Here is a 24,587-nt window from a genome sequence, read left to right as displayed (position 1 = left end):
GGACCTGGGGGGAGCAGGAGAATCGAGTGGGAAACGACCTGGGTGGAGCAGGAGAATCGAGTGGGACAGGACCTAGGGGGAGCAGGGAGATCGAGTGGGACACGACCTGGGGGGAGCAGGGAGATCAAGTGGGACACGACCTGGGGGTAGCAGGGAGATCGAGTGGGACACGACCTGGGGGGAGCAGGAGAATCGAGTGGGACAGGACCTGGGGGGAGCAGGGAGATCGAGTGGGACACGACCTGGGGGGAGCAGGGAGATCGAGTGGGACACGACCTGGGGGGGAGCAGGGAGATCGAGTGGGACAGGACCTGGGGGGAGCAGGGAGATCGAGTGGGACACGACCTGGGGGGAGCAGGGAGATCGAGTGGGACACGACCTGGGGGGAGCAGGGAGATCGAGTGGGACACGACCTGGGGGGGAGCAGGGAGATCGAGTGGGACAGGACCTGGGGGGAGCAGGGAGATCGAGTGGGACACGACCTGGGGGGGAGCAGGGAGATCGAGTGGGACACGACCTGGGGGGAGCAGGAGAATCGAGTGGGACTCGACCTGGGGGGAGCAGGAGAATCGAGTGGGAGTTGACCTGGGGGGAGCAGGGAGATCGAGTGGGACAGGACCTGGGGGGAGCAGGAGAATCGAGTGGGACAGGACCTGGGGGGAGCAGGAGAATCGAGTGGGACAGGACCTGGGGGGTGCAGGAGAATCGAGTGGGACACGACCTGGGGGGGAGCAGGGAGATCGAGTGGGACACGACCTGGGGGTAGCAGGGAGATCGAGTGGGACACGACCTGGGGGGAGCAGGAGAATCGAGTGGGACACGACCTGGAGGGAGCAGTGAGATCGAGTGGGACCAGACCTGGGGGGAGCAGGAGAATTGAGTGGGACGTGACCCTGGGGGAATAGGGGGTTCGAGTGGGACGTGGCCCTGGGGGAATAGGGGGATCGAGTGGGACGTGGCCCTGGGGGAATAGGGGGATCGAGTGGGACGTGGCCCTGGGGGAATAGGGGGAGTGATGGCCTGCAGGGTGGGGGTAGGGGGGGACATCGGGCGGGACTGACCACCGGGGTGAGGAGATGGGTTGGGGGGGTAGGGGGAGTGGGTGGTTGTGGGGATGGGCGGAGTGGTAGTGGTGAGGGGGTTTCTGGTGCGGGTCGGGGTAGTGGCGGTGGGGGGGGGGAAGAGTGGGGACAGCCATTCGCACACCCACTCCTGCACTCACTCCCACACCCTCAATCGCCCCCACACTCATTCACTCCCACACCCTCAATCGCCCCCACTCCCGCTCTCACTCGCGCCCACTCCCACGCTCACTCAAAGAACAAAGAACCAAGAAAATTACAGCACAGGAACAGGCCCTTCGGCCCTCCAAGCCTGCGCCGATCCAGATCCTCTATCTAAACATGTCGCCTATTTTCTAAGGGTCTGTATCTCTTTGCTTCCTGCCCATTCATGTATCTGTCTAGATACATCTTAAAAGACGCTATCGTGCCCGCGCCTACCACCTCCGCTGGCAACGCGTTCCAGGCAACCACTACCCTCTGCGTAAAGAACTTTCCACGCGTATCCCCCCTAAACTTTTCCCCTTTCACTTTGAACTCATGACCCCTAGTAATTGAATCCCCCACTCTGGAAAAAAGCTTCTTGCTATCCACCCTGTCTATACCTCTCATGATTTTGTACACCTCAATCAGGTCCCCCCTCAACCTCCGTCTTTCTAATGAAAATAATCCTAATCTACTCAACCTCTCTTCATAGCTAGCGCCCTCCATACCAGGCAACATCCTGGTGAACCTCCTCTGCACCCTCTCCAAAGCATCCACATCCTTTTGGTAATGTGGCGACCAGAACTGCACGCAGTATTCCAAATGTGGCCGAACCAAAGTCCTATACAACTGTAACATGACCTGCCAACTCTTGTACTCAATACCCCGTCCGATGAAGGAAAGCATGCCGTATGCCTTCTTGACCACTCTATTTACCTGCGTTGCCACCTTCTGGGAACAATGGACCTGAACACCCAAATCTCTCTGTACATCAATTTTCCCCAGGACTTTTCCATTTATTGTATAGTTCACTCTTGAATTGGATCTTCCAAAATGCATCACCTCGCATTTGCCTGGATTGAACTCCATCTGCCATTTCTCTGCCCAACTCTCCAATCTATCTATATTCTGCTGTATTCTCTGACAGTCCCCTTCACTATCTGCTACTCCACCAATCTTAGTGTTGTCTGCAAACTTGCTAATCAGACCACCTATACTTTCCTCCAAATCATTAATGTATATCACAAACAACAGTGGTCCCAGCACGGATTCCTGTGGAACACCACTGGTCACACGTCTCCATTTTGAGAAACTCCCTTCCACTACTACTCTCTATCTCCTGTTGCCCAGCCAGTTCTTTATCCATCTAGCTAGTACACCCTGGACCCCATGCAACTTCACTTTCTCCATCAACCTACCATGGGGAACCTTATCAAACGCCTTACTGAAGTCCATGTATATGACATCTACAGCCCTTCCCTCATCAATCAACTTTGTCGCTTCCTCAAAGAATTCTATTAAGTTGGTAAGACATGACCTTCCCTGCACAAAACCATGTTGCCTATCACTGATAACCCATTTTCTTCCAAATGGGAACAGATCCTATCCCTCAGTATCTTCTCCAGCAGCTTCCCTACCACTGACGTCAGGCTCACCGGTCTATAATTACCTGGATTATCCCTGCTACCCTTCTTAAACAAGGGGACAACATTAGCAATTCTCCAGTCCTCTGGGACCTCACCCTTGTTTAAGGATGCTGCAAAGATATCTGTTAAGGCCCCAGCTATTTCCCCTCTCGCTTCCCTCAGTAACCTGGGATAGATCCCATCCGGACCTGGGGACTTGTCCACCTTAATGCCTTTTAGAATACCCAACACTTCCTCCCTCCTTATGCCGACTTGACCTAGAGTAATCAAACATCTGTTCCTAACCTCAACATCCGTCATGTCCCTCTCCTCGGTGAATACCGATGCAAAGTACTCGTTTAGAATCTCACCCATTTTCTCTGACTCCACGCATAATTTTCCTCCTTTGTCCTTGAGTGGGCCAATCCTTTCTCTCGTTACCCTCTTGCTCCTTATATATGAATAAAAGGCTTTGGGATTTTCCTTAGCCCTGTTTGCTAAAGATATTTCATGACCCCTTTTAGCCTCTTAATTCTTCGTTTCAGATTGGTCCTACATTCCCGATATTCTTCCAAAGCTTCGACTTTCTTCAGCCGCCCAGACCTTATGTATGCTTCCTTTTTCCTCTTAGCTAGTTTCACAATTTCACCTGTCATCCATGGTTCCCTAATCTTGCCATTTCTATCCCTCATTTTCACAGGAACATGTCTCTCCTGCACGCTAATCAACCTCTCTTTAAAAGCCTCCCACATATCAAATGTGGATTTACCTTCAAACAGCTGCTCCCAATCTACATTCCCCAGCTCCTGCCGAATTTTGGTATAGTTGGCCTTCCCCCAATTTAGCACTCTTCCTTTAGGACCACTCTCGTCTTTGTCCATGAGTATTCTAAAACTTACGGAATTGTGATCACTATTCCCAAAGTAGTCCCCTACTGAAACTTCAACCACCTGGCCAACACCAGGTCCAGTATGGCCCCTTCCCGAGTTGGACTATTTACATACTGCTCTAGAAAACCCTCCTGGATGCTCCTTACAAATTCTGCTCCATCTAGACCTCTAACACTAAGTGAATCCCAGTCAATGTTGGGAAAATTAAAATCTCCTATCACCACCACCCTGTTGCTCCTACATCTTTCCATAATCTGTTTACATATTTGTACCTCTATCTCACGCTCGCTGTTGGGAGGCCTGTAGTACAGCCCCAACATTGTTACCGCACCCTTCCTATTTCTGAGTTCTGCCCATATTGCCTCACTGCTCGAGTCCTCCATAGTGCCCTCCTTCAGCACAGCTGTGATATCCTCTTTGACCAGTAATGCAACTCCTCCACCCCTTTTACCTCCCTCTCTATCCCGCCTGAAGCATTGATATCCTGGGATATTTAGTTGCCAATCGTGCCCTTCCCTCAACCAAGTCTCAGTAATAGCAATAACATCATACTCCCAGGTACTAATCCAAGCCCTAAGTTCATCTGCCTTACCTACTACACTTCTTGCATTAAAACAAATACACCTCAGACCACCAGTCCCTTTGCTTTCATCATCTGCTCCCTGCCTACTCTTCCCCTTAGTCACTCTAACTTCATAATCTAGTTCCTTACAGGCTTTAGTTACTAACTCCTTACTGTCCACTGACCTCCTCATTTGGTTCCCATCCCCCTGCCACATTAGTTTAAACCCTCCCCAACAGCGTTAGCAAAAGCACCCCCAAGGACATTGGTTCCAGTCCGGCCCAGGTGTAGACCATCCAATTTGTAATAGTCCCACCTCCCCCAGAACCGGTCCCAATGTCCCAAAAATCTGAACCTCTCCCTCCTGCACCATCTCTCAAGCCACGCATTCATCCTGACTATTCTTTCATTTCTACTCTGACTATCACGTGGCACTGGTAGCAATCCTGAGATTACTACCTTTGAGGTCCTACTTTTTAACTTGGCTCCTAACTCCCTAAATTCTGCTTGGAGGACCTCATCCCGTTTTTTACCTATATCATTGGTGCCTATGCGCACAATGACAACTGGCTGTTCACCCTCCCCCTTCAGAATGTTCTGCAGCCGATCTGAGACATCCCTGACCCGTGCACCTGGGAGGCAACATACCATTCGGGAGTCTCGTTTTCGACCACAGAACCGCCTATCTACTCCCCTTACAATCGAATCCCCTATGACTATAGCCCTTCCACTCTTTTTCCCGCCCTTCCGAAAAGCAGAGCCAGCCACGGTGCCATGAACCTGGCTACTGCTGCCTTCTCCTGGTGAGCCACTCGCGCTCACTCCCGCGCTCACTCGCTCTCGCTCCCGCTCCCGCGGCCAGTCCTGCACCCGCACCCACAGCAACTCCAAATCCCACCCCCACTCCCGCACCCACTCTCACACCCGCTCCCACATTCCTACACTTCCATTATCCCGGCGCTGGGAACATTTGACCCTCTCTCTCTTTCTTTGTCTCTCTCTCTTTCTTTGTCTCTCTCTCTTTCTTTGTCTCTCTCTCTTTCTTTGTCTCTCTCTCTCTGTCTCTCTCTCTTTCTCTGTCTCTCTCTCTTTCTCTGTCTCTCTCTCTTTCTCTTTCTCTGTCTCTGCCTCTCTTTCTCTTTTTTGCCCAGTATGTAGCAAGTCCGACAAGAGAGGGTGCAGTTTTAGACTTAGTTTTAGGAAATGAAGATGGGCAGGTGGAAGGAGTGTCAGTGGGAGAGCATTTTGGTGATAGTGATCATAATTCAGTCAGTTTTAACATAATTATGGAAAATGACAGCGATAGAACAGGAGTTAGAGTTCTCAATTGGGGCAAGGCCAATTTTACTAAACTGAGGAGTGAATTAGTGAAAGTGGACTGGAAACAGCGACTTGAAGGTAAATCAGTCAGAACAGTGGGAGGCATTCAAAGGGGAGATTCAATGGGTTCAGAGTAAACATGTTCCCACAAAGCAAAAGGGTGAGACGACCAAATCTAGAGCCTCATGGATGTCAAGGAGCTTACACGGTAAGATAAGGCAGAAAAGGAAAGCTTATGTCCGACACCGAGAACTCAATACTACAGAAAGCCGAGAGCAGTGTAGAAAGTGGAGAGGTGAAATCCCTGGTGATTGTAATTTCACCAAGTTCCGCTCTTCAAAAGGCAAATGGATCATGACTCCATCTGGAGTAACTGTGTTCAGTTCTGGGCTCCGCATCTCAGGAAAAGTGTACTGGCCTTGGAGGGGTAATGGGGGTGGATACAGTGCAGATTCACCAGAATGATCCCAGGGCTAAAAGGGTTTTTCTTTTTTTTCATTCATGAGATGTGGGCGTCACTGGCCAGGCCAGCATTTATTGCCCATCCCTAATTGAACCACTGCAGTCCATGTGGGGTAGGTACACCCACAGTGCTGTTAGGAAGGAAGTTCCAGGATTTTGACCCAGCGACAGTGAAGGAATGGCGATATAGTTCCAAGTCAGGATAGTGTGTGACTTGGAGGGGAACTTGCAGGTGGTTGTGTTCCCATGTATTTGCTGCCCTTGTCCTTCTAGTCGGTAGAGGTCACGGGTTTGGAAGGTGCTGTCTGAGGAGCCTTGGTGCATTGCTGCAGTGCATCTTGTAGATGGTACACACTGCTGCCACTGTGCGTCGGTGGTGGAGGGAGTGAATGTTTGTAGATGGGGTGCCAATCAAGCGGGCTGCTTTGTCCTGGATGGTGTCGAGCTTCTTGAGTGTTGTTGGAGCTGCACCCATCCAGGCAAGTGGAGAGTATTCCATCACACTCCTGACTTGTGCCTTGTAGATGGTGGACAGGCTTTGGGGAGTCAGGAGGTGAGTTACTCGCCGCAGGATTCCTAGCCTCTGACCTGCTCTTGCAGCCACGGTATTTATATGGCTACTCCAGTTCAGTTTCTGGTCAATGGTAACCCCCAGGATGTTGATAGTGGGGGATTCAGCAATGGTAATGCCATTGAATGTCAAGGGGAGATGGTTAGATTCTCTCTTGTTGGAGATGGTCATTGCCTGGCACTTGTGTGGCGCGAATGTTATGTCCGACACAGAGAACTCAATACTACAGAAAGCCGAGAGGAGTATAGAAAGTGGAGGGGTGAAATCAAAAAAGAAATTAGGAAAGCAAAGAGAGGGCATGAAAGAATATTGTCAAGCAAAATCAAGGTGAACCCAAAGATGTTTAATCAATACTTTAAGAGTAAGAGGATAACTAAGGAGAGAGTAGGGCCCATAAAAGACCAAAAAGGTAACCTATGTGTAGGAGTGGAAGATATTGGTATGGTTCTTAATGAATACTTTGCGTCTGTCTTCACAAAAGAGGGGGACGATGCAGATATTGTATTTAAGGAGGAAGAATGTGAAGTATTGGATGTGATAAACATAGGGAGAGAGGAAGTATTAATGGGTTTAGCATCCTTGAAAGTTGATAAATCACCAGGGCTGGATGAAATGTACCCCAGGCTGTTAAAAGAAACAAGAGAGGAAATAGCAGAGGGTCTGACCATCATTTTCCAGTCCTCACTGGATACAGGTGTGATGCCGGAGGATTGGAGAATTGCTAACGTTGTACCTCTGTTCAAAAAGGGAGCTCAGGATAGACCGAATAATTACAGGCCAGTCAGTCTAACCTCAGTAGTGGGCAAATTATTGGAATCTATTCTGAGAGACAAGATAAACCGTTACTTAGAAAGGCACAGGTTAATCAAGGATAGTCAGCATGGATTTGGACTGGCTAAAATGCAGCTATGAGGAAAGATTGGATAGGCTGGGATTGTTCTCCTTGGAACAGAGAAGGCTGAGGGGAGATCTGATTGAAATGTACAAAATTGTGAGGGGCCTGGATAGAGTGGAGGTGAAGGGTCAATTCACCTTAGCAGAGAGGTCAGTGACGAGGGGGCATAGATTTAAAGTGATTGATAGAAAGATTAGAGGGAGATGAGGAAAAACCTTTTCACCCAGAGGGTGGTGATGGCCTGGAACTCACTGCCTGAAAGGGTAGTTGAGGTGGAAACTCTCAACTCATTCAAAAGTGCCTAAGCGCTGTAATCTGCAGGGCTATGGACCAAATGCTGGAAGATGGGAATAAAATGTGTGGATTATTTTTCAGTCGGCACAGACACGATGGGCCTTAAACTTTCTAGGATTCTCTGTGTGTGTCTCTCTCTCTCTCTCTCCCCCCGCCCCTCTGTCTGTTTCTCTCTCTCTCTGTCTCTCCCTCTCTGTCTGTCTCTCCCTCTCTGTCTGTCTCTCCCTCTCTGTCTGTCTCTTTTTCTGTCTGTCTGTCTCTCTCCACCCGCCCCTTTCACTCTGTCTCTCTCTGTTTGTCTGTCTGTCAGTTTCTGAGTGATAGTTTCTATGTGACAGCACCAAGAGCTGGAGGCTGCTCTGAGCCGACAGAGGAAGGAGTTGCAGGACGTAATTCGAGCCAAAGACAGGGAACTGGAAGAGACCAAGGTATGTAGTTCGGGGGAGAGCTGGAAAGGGAGCTGCCGAATGGCTGATGGGTGAAATAGTTGGGTTGGCATTGGGGTTGGGAGGGGCTATGGTTTTGGGCTAATATTGGATCGATACGTTTGTTCAAAAAAGATAGGAACAGGAGGAGGCCATTCAGCCCCCCTCGATCAAAGAACAGTACAGCACAGGAACAGGCCATTCGGCCCTCCAGGCCTGCGCCGATCTTGATGCCTGCCTAAACTAAAACCTTCTGCACTTCCGGGGACCGTATCCCTCTATTCCCATCCTATTCATGTATTTGTCAAGATGCCTCTTAAACGTCGCAATCGTACCTGCTTCCACCACCTCCCCCGGCAACAAGTTCCAGGCACTCACCACCCTCTGTGTAAAGAACTTTCCTCGCACATCCCCTCTAAACTTTGCCCCTCTCACCTTAAACCTATGTCCCCTAGTAACTGACTCTTCCACCCTGGGAAAAAGCTTCTGACTATCCACTCTGTCCATGCCGCTCATAACTTTGTAAACCTCCATCATGTCGCCCCTCCACCTCCGTCGTTCCAGTGAAAACAATCCGAGTTTATCCAACCTCTCCTCATAGCTAATGCCCTCCAGACCAGGCAATATCCTGGTAAACCTCCTCTGTACCCTCTCCAAAGCCTCCACGTCTTTCTGGTAGTGTGGCGACCAGAATTGCACGCAATATTCTAAGTGTAGCCTAACTAAAGTTCTGTACAGCTACAACATGACTTGCCAATTTATATACTCTATGCCCCGACCGATGAAGGCAAGTATGCTGTATGCCTTCTTGACTACCTTATCCACCTGCGTTGCCACTTTCAGTGACCTGTACGCCCAGATCTCTCTGCCTTTCAATTCGCCTAAGGGTTCTGCCATTTACTGTATACTTCCCACCTGTATTAGACCTTCCAAAATGCATTACCTCACATTTGTCTGGATTAAACTCCATCTGCCATTTCTCTGCCCAAGTCTCCAACCAATCTATATCCTGCTGTATCCTCTGACAATCCTCATCACTGTCCGCAACTCCACCAACCTTTGTGTCGTCCGCAAACTTACTAATCAGACCAGCTACATTTTCCTCCAAATCATTTACATATAATACAAAGAGCAAAGGTCCCAGCACTGATCCCTGCGGAACACCACTAGTCACATCCCTCCATTCAGAAAAGCATCCTTCCACTGCTACCCTCTGTCTTCTATGACTGAGCCAGTTCTGTATCCATCTTGCCAGCTCACCTCTGATCCCGTGTGACTTCACCTTTTGTACCAGTCTGCCATGCAGGACCTTGTCAAAGGCTTTACTGAAGTCCATATAGATAACATCCACTGCCCTTCCTTCATCAATCACCTTTGTCACTTCCTCAAAAAACTCAATCAAATTAGTGAGACACGACCTCCCCTTCACAAAACCATGCTGTCTCTCGCTAATAAGTTTGTTTGTTTCCAAATGGGAGTAAATCCTGTCCCGAAGAATCCTCTCTAATAGTTTCCCTACCACTGACGTAAGGCTCACCGGCCTATAATTTCCTGGATTATCCTTACCACCCTTCTTAAACAAAGGAACAACATTGGCTATTCTCCAGTCCTCTGGGACCTCACTGTAGGCAATGAGGATGCAAAGATTTCTGTCAAGAGCCCAGCAATTTCTTCCCTTGCCTCCCTCAGTATTCTGGGGTAGATCCCATCAGGCCCTGGGGACTTATCTACCTTAACGCTTTGCAAGACACCCAACACCTCCTCCTTTTTGATAATGAGATGACTGAGACTATCTACACTCCCTTCCCTCGGCTCATCATCCACCAAGTCCTTCTCTTTGGTGAATACTGATGCAAAGTACTCATTTAGTACCTCGCCCATTTCCTCTGGCTCCACACAAAGATTCCCTTCTCTGTCCTTGAGTGGGCTAACCCTTTCCCTAGTTACCCTCTTGCTCTTTATATACGTATAAAAAGCCTTGGGATTTTCCTTAATCCTGTTTGCCAATGACTTTTCATGACCCCTTTTAGCCCTCTGACTCCTTGCTTAAGTTCCTGTTATACAGGAACAGGAGGAGGCCATTCAGCCCCTCGAGCCTGTCACACAGGAACAGGAGGAGGCCATTCAGCCCCTCGAGCCTGTCACACAGGAACAGGAGGAGGCCATTCAGCCCCTCGATCCTGTTAACACAGGAACAGGAGGAGGCCATTCAGCCCCTCGAGCCTGTCACACAGGAACAGGAGGAGGCCATTCAGCCCCTCGAGCCTGTCACACAGGAACAGGAGGAGGCCATTCAGCCCCTCGAGCCTGTCACAAAGGAACAGGAGGAGGCCATTCAGCCCCTCGAGCCTGTCACACAGGAACAGGAGGAGGCCATTCAGCCCCTCGAGCCTGTCACACAGGAACAGGAGGAGGCCATTCAACCCCTCAATCCTGTTAACACAGGAACAGGAGGAGGCCATTAACCCCTTGAACTTGCTACACTTTTTAAAATTAATTCTTGGGATGTGAGGACAGCAGTTGAACATGATTTTCCCTGAACAAATCCGTGCTGGCTTTCCTTAATTAATCCATATTTGTCCAAGTGACTGTTAATTTTATCCTGTATTATCATTTCTCAAAGCTTTCCCACCACCGAGTTGAAACTGAGTGGCCTGTAGTTGCTGGGTTTATCCTGACATCCTTTATTGAACAAGGGTGTAATATTTGTCATTCTCCAGTCCTCTGGTACCACTCCTGTAACTAAGGAGGATTGGAAGATTATGGTCAGTGTCTCTGCAATTTCCACCCTTACTTCCCTCAGTATCCTCGGATACATCTGATCCAGTCCTGGTGACTTATCGATTTTAAGTACAGCCAGCCGATCCAATATCTCCTCTTGATCAATTTTTCATCCAATCCAACTCCTCTTTCACCATGACTTGGGCAGCATCTTCTTCCTTGGTAAAGACAGATGCAAAGAACTCATTTAATACCTCAGCCATGCCCCCTGCCTATTTATATGCTGATAGAAGACTTTTGGATTCCCTTTTATGTTTGCTACCAGTCTCTTCTCATTCTCTCTCTTTGCTTCTCTTTGTTTTTTTCAATTCCCCTCTGAACCTTCTATATTCAGCCTGGTTCTCAATTGTATTATCCACCTGACATCTGTCATTTGCAATCTTCTTCTGCATCTCTTTCATCATCCAGGGTGCTCTGGATTTGTTTGTCCTACCTTTCCCCCTTGTGGGAATGTACCTGAGCTCTCTCCTCGTTAAGAACAACCCATGGTTCCCTTACAGTTTTGCCTGCCAATCTTTGATTTCAATTTACTTGGGCCAGATCTTTCTCACTCCGTTGAAGTTGGCCCTCCCCAAATTAATTATCTTAACCCTGGATTTCTTCTTGTCCTTTTCCAGAGCCAACCTAAAACTTATACTATGATTACTAGCCACTAAATGTGTCACTGGATTTACTTGACCCACCTCATTACCCAGAACCAGATCCTGATCCTCCTTCCTTGTTGGACATTGATGTGGAAAATGTGCCTGAACTTTCTCCAGAAACTCTCGTCCCTCTCTACCTTTTACACTATTACCATCCCAGTCGATATTTGTTTATTAGCTCGAGCCAAATGCATTCTGTCCTTGACCCGTCGAGGATATCCTCACTCTCTCTGCAGCACGATAATTGTTACAGAATTGTTACAGCACTGAAGAAGGTCATTCTGCCCTGGCTCTCCGAAAGAACAGTTTACCGGCAGCTTTCTCCCCATAACCCTGCACATCCTTCCTTTTCAGATAATTGTCCAGTTCCCTTTTGGAATGCCTCGATTGAATCTCCCTTCATCACACGCTCAGGTAGTGCACTCCAGATCCTAGCCACTCGCTGCATGAAGAAGTTTTTCCTCATGTCACCATTGCTTCTTTTGTCAGTTACCTTAAATCTGTGCCCTCTGGCTCTCCATCCTTTCATCAATGGGAACAGTTTCTCTCTATCTACTCTGTCCAGACCCCCCATGATTTTGAATACCTCTATCAAATCACCTCTCAGCCTTCTCTTCTCCAAGGAAAACAGTCCTAACTTCTCTTATCTATCGACGTAACTGATGTTCCTCACCCCGCAGCCATTCTCCTGAATATTTTCTGCACTCTTTCCAATGTCTTCACACCTTTCCTAAAGTGTGGTGCCCAGAATGGGACACAAAACTCTAGTTCGATACAAGTTCAACATAACTTCCTTGCTTTGTATTCAATACCCCTATTCATGAAGCCTTGGATGCTTCATTAACCGCTCTCTCAACCTGTACTGCCTTTATGCACATATGCACTCAGGTCTCTGCTCCTGCATCCACTTTAGAATTGCACTCTTTATTTTATCTTGTCTCTTTGCATTCTTCCAACCAAAATCAATCACTTCACACTTCTGTGCATTATGTTTCATCATAATCTCAATTTCTACTGCCACCCCTCCACCTTTCTTTCCTTCACTATCTTTCCTGTATACCTTTTGAAATATTTAATATCTAGTCCTGCCCTTCTTTGAGCAGAGGTCTCTGTTATTGCTCATGCATCACACTCTGCGCATTCATGTACATGCACAAGATACCTAATTTAGACCTGATTACATTCCCACCTAATGTCTGACTAGTTCCTACTCTCGTGTTATCTGTCTCTCCCAATTCTCTGCACACCTTGGTTTTTCTCTCTAAATTTACCTCCTGGTTCCTGCACCCCTCCCAAGTTAGTTTAGACCCTCCCCTATAGCACTAGCAAATTTCCTGCAAGGTAATTTGCCCCAGCTCTGTTCAGGTGCAACCCGTCTGCCAGTCCCATCTCCCCCAGAAACGGACCCAGTGATCCAGGAATCTAAAGCACTCCCTCCTGCACCATCTCTCCAGCCACGCGTTCATCTGCTCTATCTTCCGATTTCTATACTCACTTGCACGTGGTACTGGGAGTAATCCGGAGATTATGACCTTTGAAGTCCTGCTTGCTCGTTTCTTTCCTAGCTCATTTTGGAAGGTCGAATTTGAATGCGGAATACAGGCTTAAAGACAGGATTCTTGGTAGTGTGGAGGAACAGAGGGATCTTGGGGTCCATGTCCATAGATCACTCAAAGTTGCCACCCAAGTTGATAGGGTTGTTAAGAAGGTGTATGGTGTGTTGGCTTTCATTAACAGGGGGATTGAGTTTAAGAGCCGCGAGGTTATGCTGCAGCTCTATAAGGCCCTGGGTAGACCACACTTGGAATATTGTGTTCAGTTCTGGTCGCCTCATTATAGGAAGGATTTGGAAGATTTAGAGAGGGTGCAGAGGAGATTTACCAGGATGCTGCCTGGACTGGAGGGCATGTCTTGCGAAGAAAGGTTGAGGGTGCTAGGGCTTTTCTCATTGGAACGAAGAAGGATGAGAGGTGACTTGATAGAGGGGTACAAGATGATGAGAGGCATAGATAGAGTGGATAGCCAGAGACTTTTTCCCAGGGCGGAAAGGACTATCACCAGGGGGCATAATTTTAAGGTGATTGGAGGAAGGTTTCGGGGAGATGTCAGAGGTAGGTTCTTTACACAGAGAGTGGTGGGTGTGTGGAATGCACTGCCAGCGGTGGTAGTAGAAGCAGATAGATTAGGGACATTTAAGCGACTCTTGGATAGGTATATGGATGATAGTAGAATGAAGGGTATGTAGGTAGTTTTATCTTAGAGAAAGTTAAAGGTTCGGCACAACATCGTGGGCCGAAGGGCCTGCACTGTGCTGCACTGTTCTATGTTCTATGTTCTCTCTAAACTCTGTCTGCAGGACCACATCCCTCTTTCTACATATGTTGTCGTTTCCAATGTGGACCACGACTGCTGGCTGTTCACCCTCTCACCTCAGGCTGCTCTGCAGCTGCTCAGTGACATAATTAACCGTGGCATGAGGGAGGCAGCACACCATCCTGGATTCACGTCTGCAGCCATAGAAACGCCTGTCTTCCCCTAACTATAGAATCCCCTATCACTGTTGCTTTTCCAGTCTTCCTCCTGCCCCTTCGTGCAGCTGAGCCATCTGTGATGCCATAGTCTAGATTCTGGCTGCACACACCAGAGGAGCCATCACTTCACATTGTATTCAGAACTAAATGCCGGTTGGAGAGTGAGACGCTCTCAGGTCTCCTGCACGATCTGCCTGGTTTCTACCCATTCCCTCTCTGTCTGCATATTCTTAAGCTGTGGGGTGATCACATCTAGAAATGTGCTGTCCACGAAACTCTCAGCCTGTGAATGTGCACCGCTGTGATACCGGAAGCTGCTCAAGCTCCAAGACCCAGAGCTCAGGCTGCTGCAGCTGACGACACCTCCTGTGGTTGTCCAGGACACAAGAAGTGTCCTGGAGTTCCCTCATGGAGCAAGATGTGCACTCCATGGGTCCAAACTGCCCTGCCCTGCCTCTATTTATTAGACTATTAAACTTAGGACATAACAAATTCTCTCCGGCTACTCACCAATGTTTTTCTTATACTGATCTCACTTTATTTTATACAGAGGGTACCTAAAATGTTTTTATCCATAAACATTAGATTTTAATTTGTGGAACAATTCAGACTTCACTTTTACGATCCCTTATTGTCAAATTTTAATTTCATCTACATCTGATGAGTAATATGGTCCCTGATTTTAATTATATGATAAATTATATAATCCGTTTTAGTTTTTAAACTAATGAATCAATCAAGTTTTACCTTATGGTTAATTAATTTAGAATAAATAAAAGCTTACCGTAATGCTCACCCCACCTGCTTTCTGTTTTACCTCTCGAACTGGGGATTCTCCCTCCCTCTTCGCTCCGCCCCCTCCCTCTTCGCTCCGCCCCCTCCCTCAAAGCAAAGCTAGATTTTCCAACCTAACCTTGTAACTAAAATTCCCCATCCCTGGAACCATTCTGGTAAATATCCTTTGCACCCTCTCAAGGACCCTCACCTCCTTCCTGAAGTGTGGTGACCATAACTGGACACAATACTCTAACCAGGGATCTAACCAGAGCTTTATAAAGTTTCAGCATTACTTCCCTGCTTTTGTACTCAATGCCTGTTTATGAAGCCCAAGATCCCATATGTTTTACTAGCCACTCTCTCAATATGTCCTGCCACCTTCAAAGATCGATGCACATGTACCCCCAGGTCCTTCTGTTCCTGCACACTCTTTACAACTGTGCTGCGAAGCATATATTGCCTCTCCTTATTCCTTCTGCCAAAATGTATCATCTTGCACTTCTCTGTATAATCTTCCATCTGCTTTCTCTCTGCCCATTTTGCTAACCTATCTATGTCTTGATGCAGTAAACAAAGTTAACATTCATAGAAAGTTTAAGGCACAGAAAGAGGCCACTTGGCCCATCATATCTGTCCAACCGAAAAGCGATCCACCCATTCTCATCCCACCTTCCAGTATTTGGTCCGTAGCCCTGCAGATTACGGCACTTGAGGTTCATATCCAGACTTCTTTTGAATGAATTGAGGGTGTCGCCTCAACGACCCTTTCAGGCAGTGAGTTCCAGACCATCACCACCCTCTGGATGAAAAGGTTTTTCCTCATCTCCCCTCTAATCTTTCTCTCAATCACTTTAAATCTATGCCCCCTCGTCACTGACCTCTCTGCTAAGGTGAATAGACCCTTCACCTTATCCAGGCCCCTCTCAAAAATTTGTACATTTCAATCAAATCTCCCCTCAGCTTTCTCTGTTCCAAGGAGAACAACTCCAGCCTATCCAATCTTTCATCATAGCTGCATTTTTCCAGTCCTGGCAACATCCTCGTAAATCTCCTCTGTACCTTCTCAAGTGGAATTGCATCCTATGTCAACAATTACCCTTTGTTTCCTGCCACTGAACCAATTTTGTATCCACCTTGCTGCATTTCCCTGGATCCTATGGGATTTTATTTTTTTAACCAGTCTGCCATGTGGGACCTTGTCAAAAGCTTTGCTAAAATCCATGTAGACCACATCAACTACACTACCCTCATCTATCTTCCTTGTTACTTCAAAAAATTTGATCAAGTTGGTCAAACAAGATCTTCCCTTAACAAATCCATGCTGACTATCCTTGATTAACCTGTGCCTTTCTAAGTAACGGTTTATTCTGTCTCTCAGAATAGATTCCAATAATTTGCCCACTACTGAGGTTAGACTGACTGGCCTGTAATTATTCAGTCTATCCTGAGCTCCCTTTTTGAACAGAGATACAACGTTAGCAATTCTCCAATCCTCTCGAACCACACCTGTATCCAGTGAGGACTGGAAAATGATGGTCAGACCTTCTGCTATTTCCTCTCTTGCTTCTTTTAACAGACGGGTACATTTCATCTGGCCCTGGTGATTGATCAACTTTGAAGGATGCTAAACCCATTAATACTTCCTCTCTCCCTATGTTTATCACATCCAATACTTCACACTCCTCTTCCTTAAATACAATATCTGCATCGTACCCCTCTTTTGTGAAGACAGACGCAAAGTATTCATTAAGAACCATACCAATATCTTCCACTCCTACACATAGGTTACCTTTTTGGTCTTTTATGGGCCCTACTCTCTCCTTAGTTATCCTCTTACTCTTAATGTATTGATAAAACATCTTTGGGTTCACCTTGATTTTGCTTGCCAATATTCTTTCATGCCCTCTCTTTGCTTTCCTAATTTCCTTTTTGATTTCACCCCTCCACTTTCTATACTCCTCTCGGCTTTCTGTAGTATTGAGTTCTCTGTGTCGGACATAAGCTTCGTGCCACACAAGTGCCAGGAAATGACCATCTCCAACAAGAGAGAATCTAACCATCTGCCCTTGATGTTCAATGGCATTACCATCGCTGAATCCCCCACTATCAACATCCTGGGGGTTACCATTGACCAGAAACTGAACTGAAATAGCCATATAAATACTGTGGCTACAAGAGCAGGTCAGAGGCTAGGAATCCTGAGGCGAGTAACTCACCTCCTGACTCCCCAAAGCCTGTCAACAATCTACAAGGCACAAGTCAGGAGTGTGATGGAATACTCTCCAATTGCCTGGATGGGTGCAGCTCCAACAACACTCAAGAAGCTCAACACCATCCAGGACAAAGCAGCCCGCTTTATTGACACCCCATCTACAAACATTCACTCCCTCCACCACCGACGCACAGTGGCAGCAGTGTGTACCTTCTACAAGATGCACTGCAGCAATGCACCAAGGCTCCTTAGACAGCACCTTCCAAACCCACAACCTCTACCAACTAGAAGGACAAGGGCAGCAAATACACGGGAACACCGCCACCTGCAAGTTCCCCTCCAAGTCACACACCATCCTGACTTGGAACGATATCGCCGTTCCTTCACTGTCGCTGGGTCAAAATCCTGGAACTTCCTTCCTAACAGCACTGTGGGTGTACCTACCCCACATGGACTGCAGTGGTTCAAGAAGGCAGCTCACCACCACCTTCTCAAGGGCAATTAGGGATGGGCAATAAATGCTGGCCTGACCAGTGACGCCCACATCCCATGAATGAATAAAAAAGAAAAGCCCTTTTAGCCCTGGGATCATTCTGGTGAATCTGCACTGTACCCACCCCCATTACCCCTCCAAGGCCAGTACACTTTTCCTGAGATGCGGAGCCCAGAACTGAACACAGTTACTCCAGATGGAGTCAAGATCCATTTGCCTTTTGAAGAGAGTAACTTGGTGAAATTACAATCACCAGGGAAGCGGTACTGAGCAAACTGATAGAGCTGTGGGCTGACAAGTCCCCAGGTCCTGATGGGCTTCATCCCTGGGTCTTAAAAGAGGTAGTGGATGCATTGGTGTTAATTTAACAAAATTCTCTAGATTCTGGAAAAGGTTCCATCAGACTGGAAAATAGCAAATATAACCCTTCTATTCAAGAAGTGGGGGAGACAGAAAACAGGTAACTATAGGGCAGTTAGCTTGATGTCTGTCATGGGGAAGGTGTTAGAATTGATCATTAAGGAGGTTATAGCTGGGCACTTAGAAAAACTCAAGGTAATCGGGAATAGTCAGCATGGTTTTGTGAAAGGGAAATCATGTTTAACCAATTTATTGGAGTTCTTTGAAGGAGTGACATGCACTGTGGATAAAGGGGAGCTCATTGATATACTGTACTTGGATTTCCAGAAGGCATTTGACAAGGTGTCACATAAAAGGTTATTGTGCAAAGTAGGAGCTCATGGTGTAGGGGGTAACATATTAACATGGATAAAAGATTGACTGGCTGGCAGAAAACAGAGAGTATGCAGAAATGGGTCCTTTTCTGATTGGCAGGATGTGACGGGTGGAGTACCGCAGGGGTCTGTGCTGGGACCTCAACATTTTACAATTTATATCAATGACTTAGATGAGGGGAGCAATGACATGGTAGCTAAATTTGCAGATGACACAAAGATAGATAGGAAAGTATGTTGTGAAGAGGACATAAGGAGGTTACAGATCGATATAGATAGATTGAGAGATGGAGTATAATGTGGGAAAATGTGAAGTTGTTCACTTTGACAGGAAGAATAAAAAAGCAGAGTATCACTTAAACGGAGAACAACTGGAGAATTCCGAGGTGTGGAGGGATCTAGGTGTTCTAGTGCAGGAGTCACAAAAGGTTAGTATGCAGGTAAAGCAAGTAATGAAGAAGGCTAATGGAATGCTATCCTTTAATACAAGAGGAATTGAAAATAAAAGTAAGGTTGTTATGCTTCAGTTATACAGGGCATTGGTGAGACCACATCTCAAATAGTGTGTGCAGTTTTGGTCTCCTTATTTAAGGAAGGATGTAAATGCGTTGGAGGCGGTTCAGAGGAGGTTTACTAGATTGACATAAAAACAAGAAATGCTGGAAATACTCAGCAGGTCTGGCAGCATCTGTGGAGAGAGAAGCAGAGTTAACGTTTCAGGACCCGCTTCCTCACATTGAACACCATCTCTCTCAGTTTCACCCACTCACTTCATCTCTCAATGTCCCTTTGATACTTCACACTATTTACAGCACCCCTTAACTTGGTGTCATCAGCAACCTTGTATATAGGGCTCTCCATTCCTTCATCTAAGTCATTTATAAATAGAGTGAAAAGCTGAGGTCCCAGGACAGATTCCCGACGGGTACCACTACTCCCATCCAGTCAATTGGAATACACGCCCATTATCCCTACTCTCTGTCTGCTTCAATCTGCCCGTTCCCAATCCCTGGAACAGTTCCTACAGATTGGAGGGTAGCTAATGTAACCCCACTCTTTAAAAAGGGAGGTAGAGAGAAAGCAGGGAATTATAGACCAGTCAGCCTGACGTCGGTAGTGGGGAAAATTCTAGAGTCCATTATCAAAGATTTTATAGCAGAACACTTGGAGAACAGTGGTAGAATCGGGCAGAGTCAGCATGGATTTACGAAAGGGAAATCATGCTTGACAAATCTACTAGAATTCTTCGAGGATGTAACTAGTAGAGTTGATGAGGGGGAGCCAGTGGATGTGGTTTATTTGGACTTTCAGAAGGCTTTCAACAAAGTCCCACATAAGAGATTAGCTTGTAAAATTCAAGCGCATGGGATTGGGAGTAGTGTTTTGCGATGGATAGAAAATTGGTTGGCAGACAGGAAACAGAGTACGGATAAATGGGTCTTTTTCTGAATGGCAGGCAGTGACTAGTGGGGTACCACAGGGATCGGTGCTAGGACCCCAGCTATTCACAATATATATTAATGATTTAGATGAGGGAACTAAATGTAATATCTCCAAATTTGCAGATGACACAAAACTGGGTGGGAGGATGAGTTGTGAGGAGGATGCAGAGAGGCTTCAGGGTGATTTGGACAAGTTGAGTGAGTGGGCTAATGCATGGCAGATGCAGTATAATGTGGATAAATGTGAGGTTATCCACTTCAATAGCAAAAACAGGAAGGCAGATTATTATCTGAACGGCGAAAAACTGAGAGAGGGGAATGTGCAGCAAGACCTGGGTGTTCTCGTACACCAGTCGCTGAAGGTAAGCATGCAGGTGCAACAGGCGGTAAAAAAGGCAAATGGTATGTTGGCCTTCATAGCGAGAGGATTCGAGTACAGGAGCAGGGATGTCTTGCTGCAATTATACAGGGCCTTGGTGAGGCCACACCTGGAATATTGTTTGCAGTATTGGCCTTCTTATCTGAGGAAGGATGTTCTTGCTATAGAGGGAGTGCAGCAAAGGTTTACCAGACTGATTCCTGGGATGGCGGGACTGACGGATGAGGAGAGATTGAGCCGGTTAGGATTATATTCGCTGGAGTTCAGAAGAGTGATGGGGGGATCTCATAGAATTCTATAAAATTATAACAGGACTTGACAGGGTAGATGCAGGAAGGATGTTCCTGATGGTGGGGGAGTCCAGAACCAGGGGTCATAGTCTAAGGATACGGGGTAAACCTTTCAGGACTGAGATGACGAGAAATTTCTTCACCCAGAGAGTGGTGAGCCTGTGGAATTCACTACCACAGAAAGCAGTTGAGACCAAAAGATTGTATGTTTTCAAGAAGGAGTTAGATATAGCTCTTGGGTCTAAAGGGATCAAAGGGTATGGGGCGAAAGCGGGGACAGGTTACTGAGTTGGATGATCAGCCATGATCAGAATGAATGGCGGAGCAGGCTCGAAGGGCCAAATGGCCTACTCCTGCTCCTATTTTCTATGTTTCTATAATCCCAATTCCATGCAAACTCATCTTTAACAGTTTCGTCTGTGGAACCTCTTCGAATTCCTTCTGGAAGAATATACAGAAACACTCCCTCATCTATTCAACTAAATTCATTGGACATGACTTCCCTTTACAAATGCGGAATGACACTCTCTGACCAGCTCAGTCACTCTGTCCCGAATAACTGGTTCTGGTAGCTCCCCAAATTACCCATTAGTCTATCATTTGTTGATTATCTCTTGCAGTCTGGTTAAGGAGATATGGACTGTGTCTGAACTTGCTGTTCTCATGTTGGAAAGGGAAGGTCAGCATCACATCTACATTGTAAAGGGTGGTTAATGGTGGTATGAGGGTCCAAGTATGCAATGCTAGGTGGATTAGGTTGGAATTAGACATGGGGATTGGTCAGTAAATGACCATTGGATGTGTGGGATTGGTCAGGAACTGACTGATAGAGCAACGGAAATGGTTGGTAACTGACCGTTGGATGTGTGGCATTGGTCAATAACTGACCGTTAAATGTGCAGGATGGTTCTGTAACTGACCATTAGATGTGCGGGATTGGTCAATAACTGACCATTGGATGTGCGGGCATGGTCAGTAACTGACAGTTAGATGCGTTGGATTGGTCAGGAACTGAGCGTTGGACGGGCAGGTCTGCTCAGTAACTGAGCGTTGGACGGGCAGTTCTGGTCAGTAACTGAGCGTTGGACACGCAGGTCTGATCAGTAACTGAGCGTTGGACACGCAGGTCTGATCAGTAACTGAGCGTTGGACACGCAGGTCTGATCAGTAACTTAGCGTTGGACATGCAGGTCCGGTCAGTAACTGAGCGTTGGACACGCAGGTCCGATCAGTAACTGAGCGTTGGACGGGCAGGTCCGGTCAGTAACTGAGCGTTGGACGGGCGGGTCTGATCAGTAACTGAGCGTTGGGTGGGCAGGTCCGGTCAGTAACTGAGCGTTGGATGGGCAGGTCCGGTCAGTAACTGAGCGTTGGATGGGCAGGTCCGGTCAGTAACTGAGCGTTGGATGGGCGGGTCCGGTCAGTAACTGAGCGTTGGACACGCAGGTCTGGTCAGTAACTGAGCGTTGGGTGGGCGGGTCTGGTCAGTAACTGAGCGTTGGATGGGCAGGTCCGGTCAGTAACTGAGCGTTGGGTGGGCGGGTCTGATCAGTAACTGAGCGTTGGGTGGGCAGGTCCGGTCAGTAACTGAGCGTTGGATGGGCAGGTCCGGTCAGTAACTGAGCGTTGGATGGGCGGGTCCGGTCAGTAACTGAGCGTTGGACACGCAGGTCTGGTCAGTAACTGAGCGTTGGGTGGGCGGGTCTGGTCAGTAACTGAGCGTTGGATGGGCAGGTCCGGTCAGTAACTGAGCGTTGGGTGGGCAGGTCCGGTCAGTAACTGAGCGTTGGATGGGCGGGTCCGGTCAGTAACTGAGCGTTGGACGGGGAATCCGATCAGTAACTGAGCGTTGGATGGGCAGGTCCGGTCAGTAACTGAGCGTTGGGTGGGCAGGTCCGGTCAGTAACTGAGCGTTGGACGGGGAATCCGATCAGTAACTGAGCGTTGGATGGGCAGGTCCGGTCAGTAACTGAGCGTTGGATGGGCAGGTCCGGTCAGTAACTGAGCGTTGGACACGCAGGTCTGATCAGTAACTGAGCGTTGGACGGTCGGGTCTGATCAGTAACTGAACGTTGGGTGGGCAGGTCCGGTCAGTAACTGAGCGTTGGATGGGCAGGTCCGGTCAGTAACTGAGCGTTGGACACGCAGGTCTGATCAGTAACTGAGCGTTGGAAGGGCAGGTCTGGTCAGTAACTGAGCGTTGGTCACGCAGCTCTGGTCAGTAACTGAGCGTTGGACGGGCAGGTCTGGTCAGTAACTGAGCGTTGGACACGCAGGTCTGGTCAGTAACTGAGCGTTGGACACGCAGGTCCGGTCAGTAACTGAGCGTTGGACACGCAGGTCTGGTCAGTAACTGAGCGTTGGACGGGCAGTTCTGCTCAGTAACTGAGCGTTGGACATGCAGGTCCGGTCAGTAACTAAGCGTTGGACACGCAGGTCTGGTCAGGAACTGAGCGTTGGACGGGCAGGTCTGATCAGTAACTGAGCGTTGGACATGCAGGTCTGATCAGTAACTGAGCGTTGGATGGGCGGGTCCGGTCAGTAACTGAGCATTGGACGGGCAGGTCTGGTCAGTAACTGAGCGTTGGACACGCAGGTCTGATCAGTAACTGAGCGTTGGATGGGCGGGTCCGGTCAGTAACTGAGCGTTGGACACGCAGGTCTGATCAGTAACTGAGCGTTGGACATGCAGGTCTGATCAGTAACTGAGCGTTGGATGGGCAGGTCTTTTCAGTAACTGAGCGTTGGACACGCAGGTCTGATCAGTAACTGAGCGTTGGACACGCAGGTCTGATCAGTAACTGAGCGTTGGACACGCAGGTCTGATCAGTATCTGAGCGTTGGACACGCAGGTCTGATCAGTAACTGAGCGTTGGACACGCAGGTCTGATCAGTAACTGAGCGTTGGACGGGCAGGTCTGGTCAGGAACTGAGCGTTGGACACGCTGGTCTTGTCAGGAACTGAGCGTTGGACACGCAGGTCTGATCAGTAACTTAGCGTTGGACACGCAGGTCTGGTCAGGAACTGAGCGTTGGACACGCAGGTCTGGTCAGTAACTGAGCGTTGGACACGCAGGTCTGGTCAGGAACTGAGCGTTGGACACGCAGGTCTGGTCAGGAACTGAGCGTTGGACACGCAGATCTGGTCAGTAACTGAGCGTTGGACACGCAGGTCTGGTCAGGAACTGAGCGTTGGACACGCAGGTCTGGTCAGGAACTGAGCGTTGGACACGCAGGTCTGGTCAGGAACTGAGCGTTGGACACGCAGGTCTGGTCAGGAACTGAGCGTTGGACACGCATCTGATCAGTAACTTAGCGTTGGACACGCAGGTCTGGTCAGTAACTGAGCGTTGGACACGCAGGTCTGGTCAGGAACTGAGCGTTGGACACGCAGGTCTGGTCAGTAACTGAGCGTTGGACACGCAGGTCTGATCAGTAACTGAGCGTTGGACACGCAGGTCTGATCAGTAACTGAGCGTTGGACACGCAGGTCTGATCAGAATCTGAGCGTTGGACACGCAGGTCTGATCAGTAACTGAGCGTTGGACGGGCAGGTCTGGTCAGGAACTGAGCGTTGGACACGCAGGTCTGGTCAGGAACTGAGCGTTGGACGGGCAGGTCTGGTCAGGAACTGAGCGTTGGACACGCAGGTCTGGTCAGGAACTGAGCGTTGGACACGCAGGTCTGGTCAGGAACTGAGCGTTGGACACGCAGGTCTGATCAGTAACTGAGCGTTGGACGGGCAGGTCTGGTCAGGAACTGAGCGTTGGACACGCAGGTCTGGTCAGGAACTGAGCGTTGGACACGCAGGTCTGGTCAGGAACTGAGCGTTGGACACGCAGGTCTGGTCAGGAACTGAGCGTTGGACACGCAGGTCTGATCAGTAACTGAGCGTTGGACACGCAGGTCTGGTCAGTAACTGAGCGTTGGACACGCAGGTCTGGTCAGTAACTGAGCGTTGGACACGCAGGTCTGGTCAGGAACTGAGCGTTGGACATGCAGGTCTGGTCAGGAACTGAGCGTTGGACACGCAGGTCTGGTCAGGAACTGAGCGTTGGATGGGCGGGTCTGATCAGTAACTGAGCGTTGGATGGGCGGGTCCGGTCAGTAACTGAGCGTTGGACATGCAGGTCTGGTCAGTAACTGAGCGTTGGACGGGCAGGTCTGGTCAGGAACTGAGCGTTGGACACGCAGGTCTGGTCAGGAACTGAGCG

The 24,587-nt window shown here is 48.4% G+C and overlaps 1 protein-coding gene across 1 annotated transcript in view; it reads left to right on the top strand.

Moving 5' to 3' along the window:
• rnf8 (ring finger protein 8, E3 ubiquitin protein ligase) overlaps nt 1-24,587 on the top strand; it is a gene marked incomplete at its 5' end in the record, with an annotated part of 108,012 nt that overhangs the window by 24,050 nt on the left and 59,375 nt on the right. The window contains one exon of the mRNA XM_068027205.1: nt 8,004-8,093. Within this exon, the coding sequence (XP_067883306.1) occupies nt 8,004-8,093 (90 nt within the window). The remainder of the gene's footprint in view (nt 1-8,003; nt 8,094-24,587) is intronic.

The sequence above is a fragment of the Heterodontus francisci genome, unplaced genomic scaffold (genome assembly GCF_036365525.1).
Source record: "Heterodontus francisci isolate sHetFra1 unplaced genomic scaffold, sHetFra1.hap1 HAP1_SCAFFOLD_926, whole genome shotgun sequence".
NCBI lineage: Eukaryota > Metazoa > Chordata > Chondrichthyes > Heterodontiformes > Heterodontidae > Heterodontus > Heterodontus francisci.
Note: the sequence above shows the minus strand (reverse complement) of the source record. Positions and strands in the feature narration are given on the sequence as shown.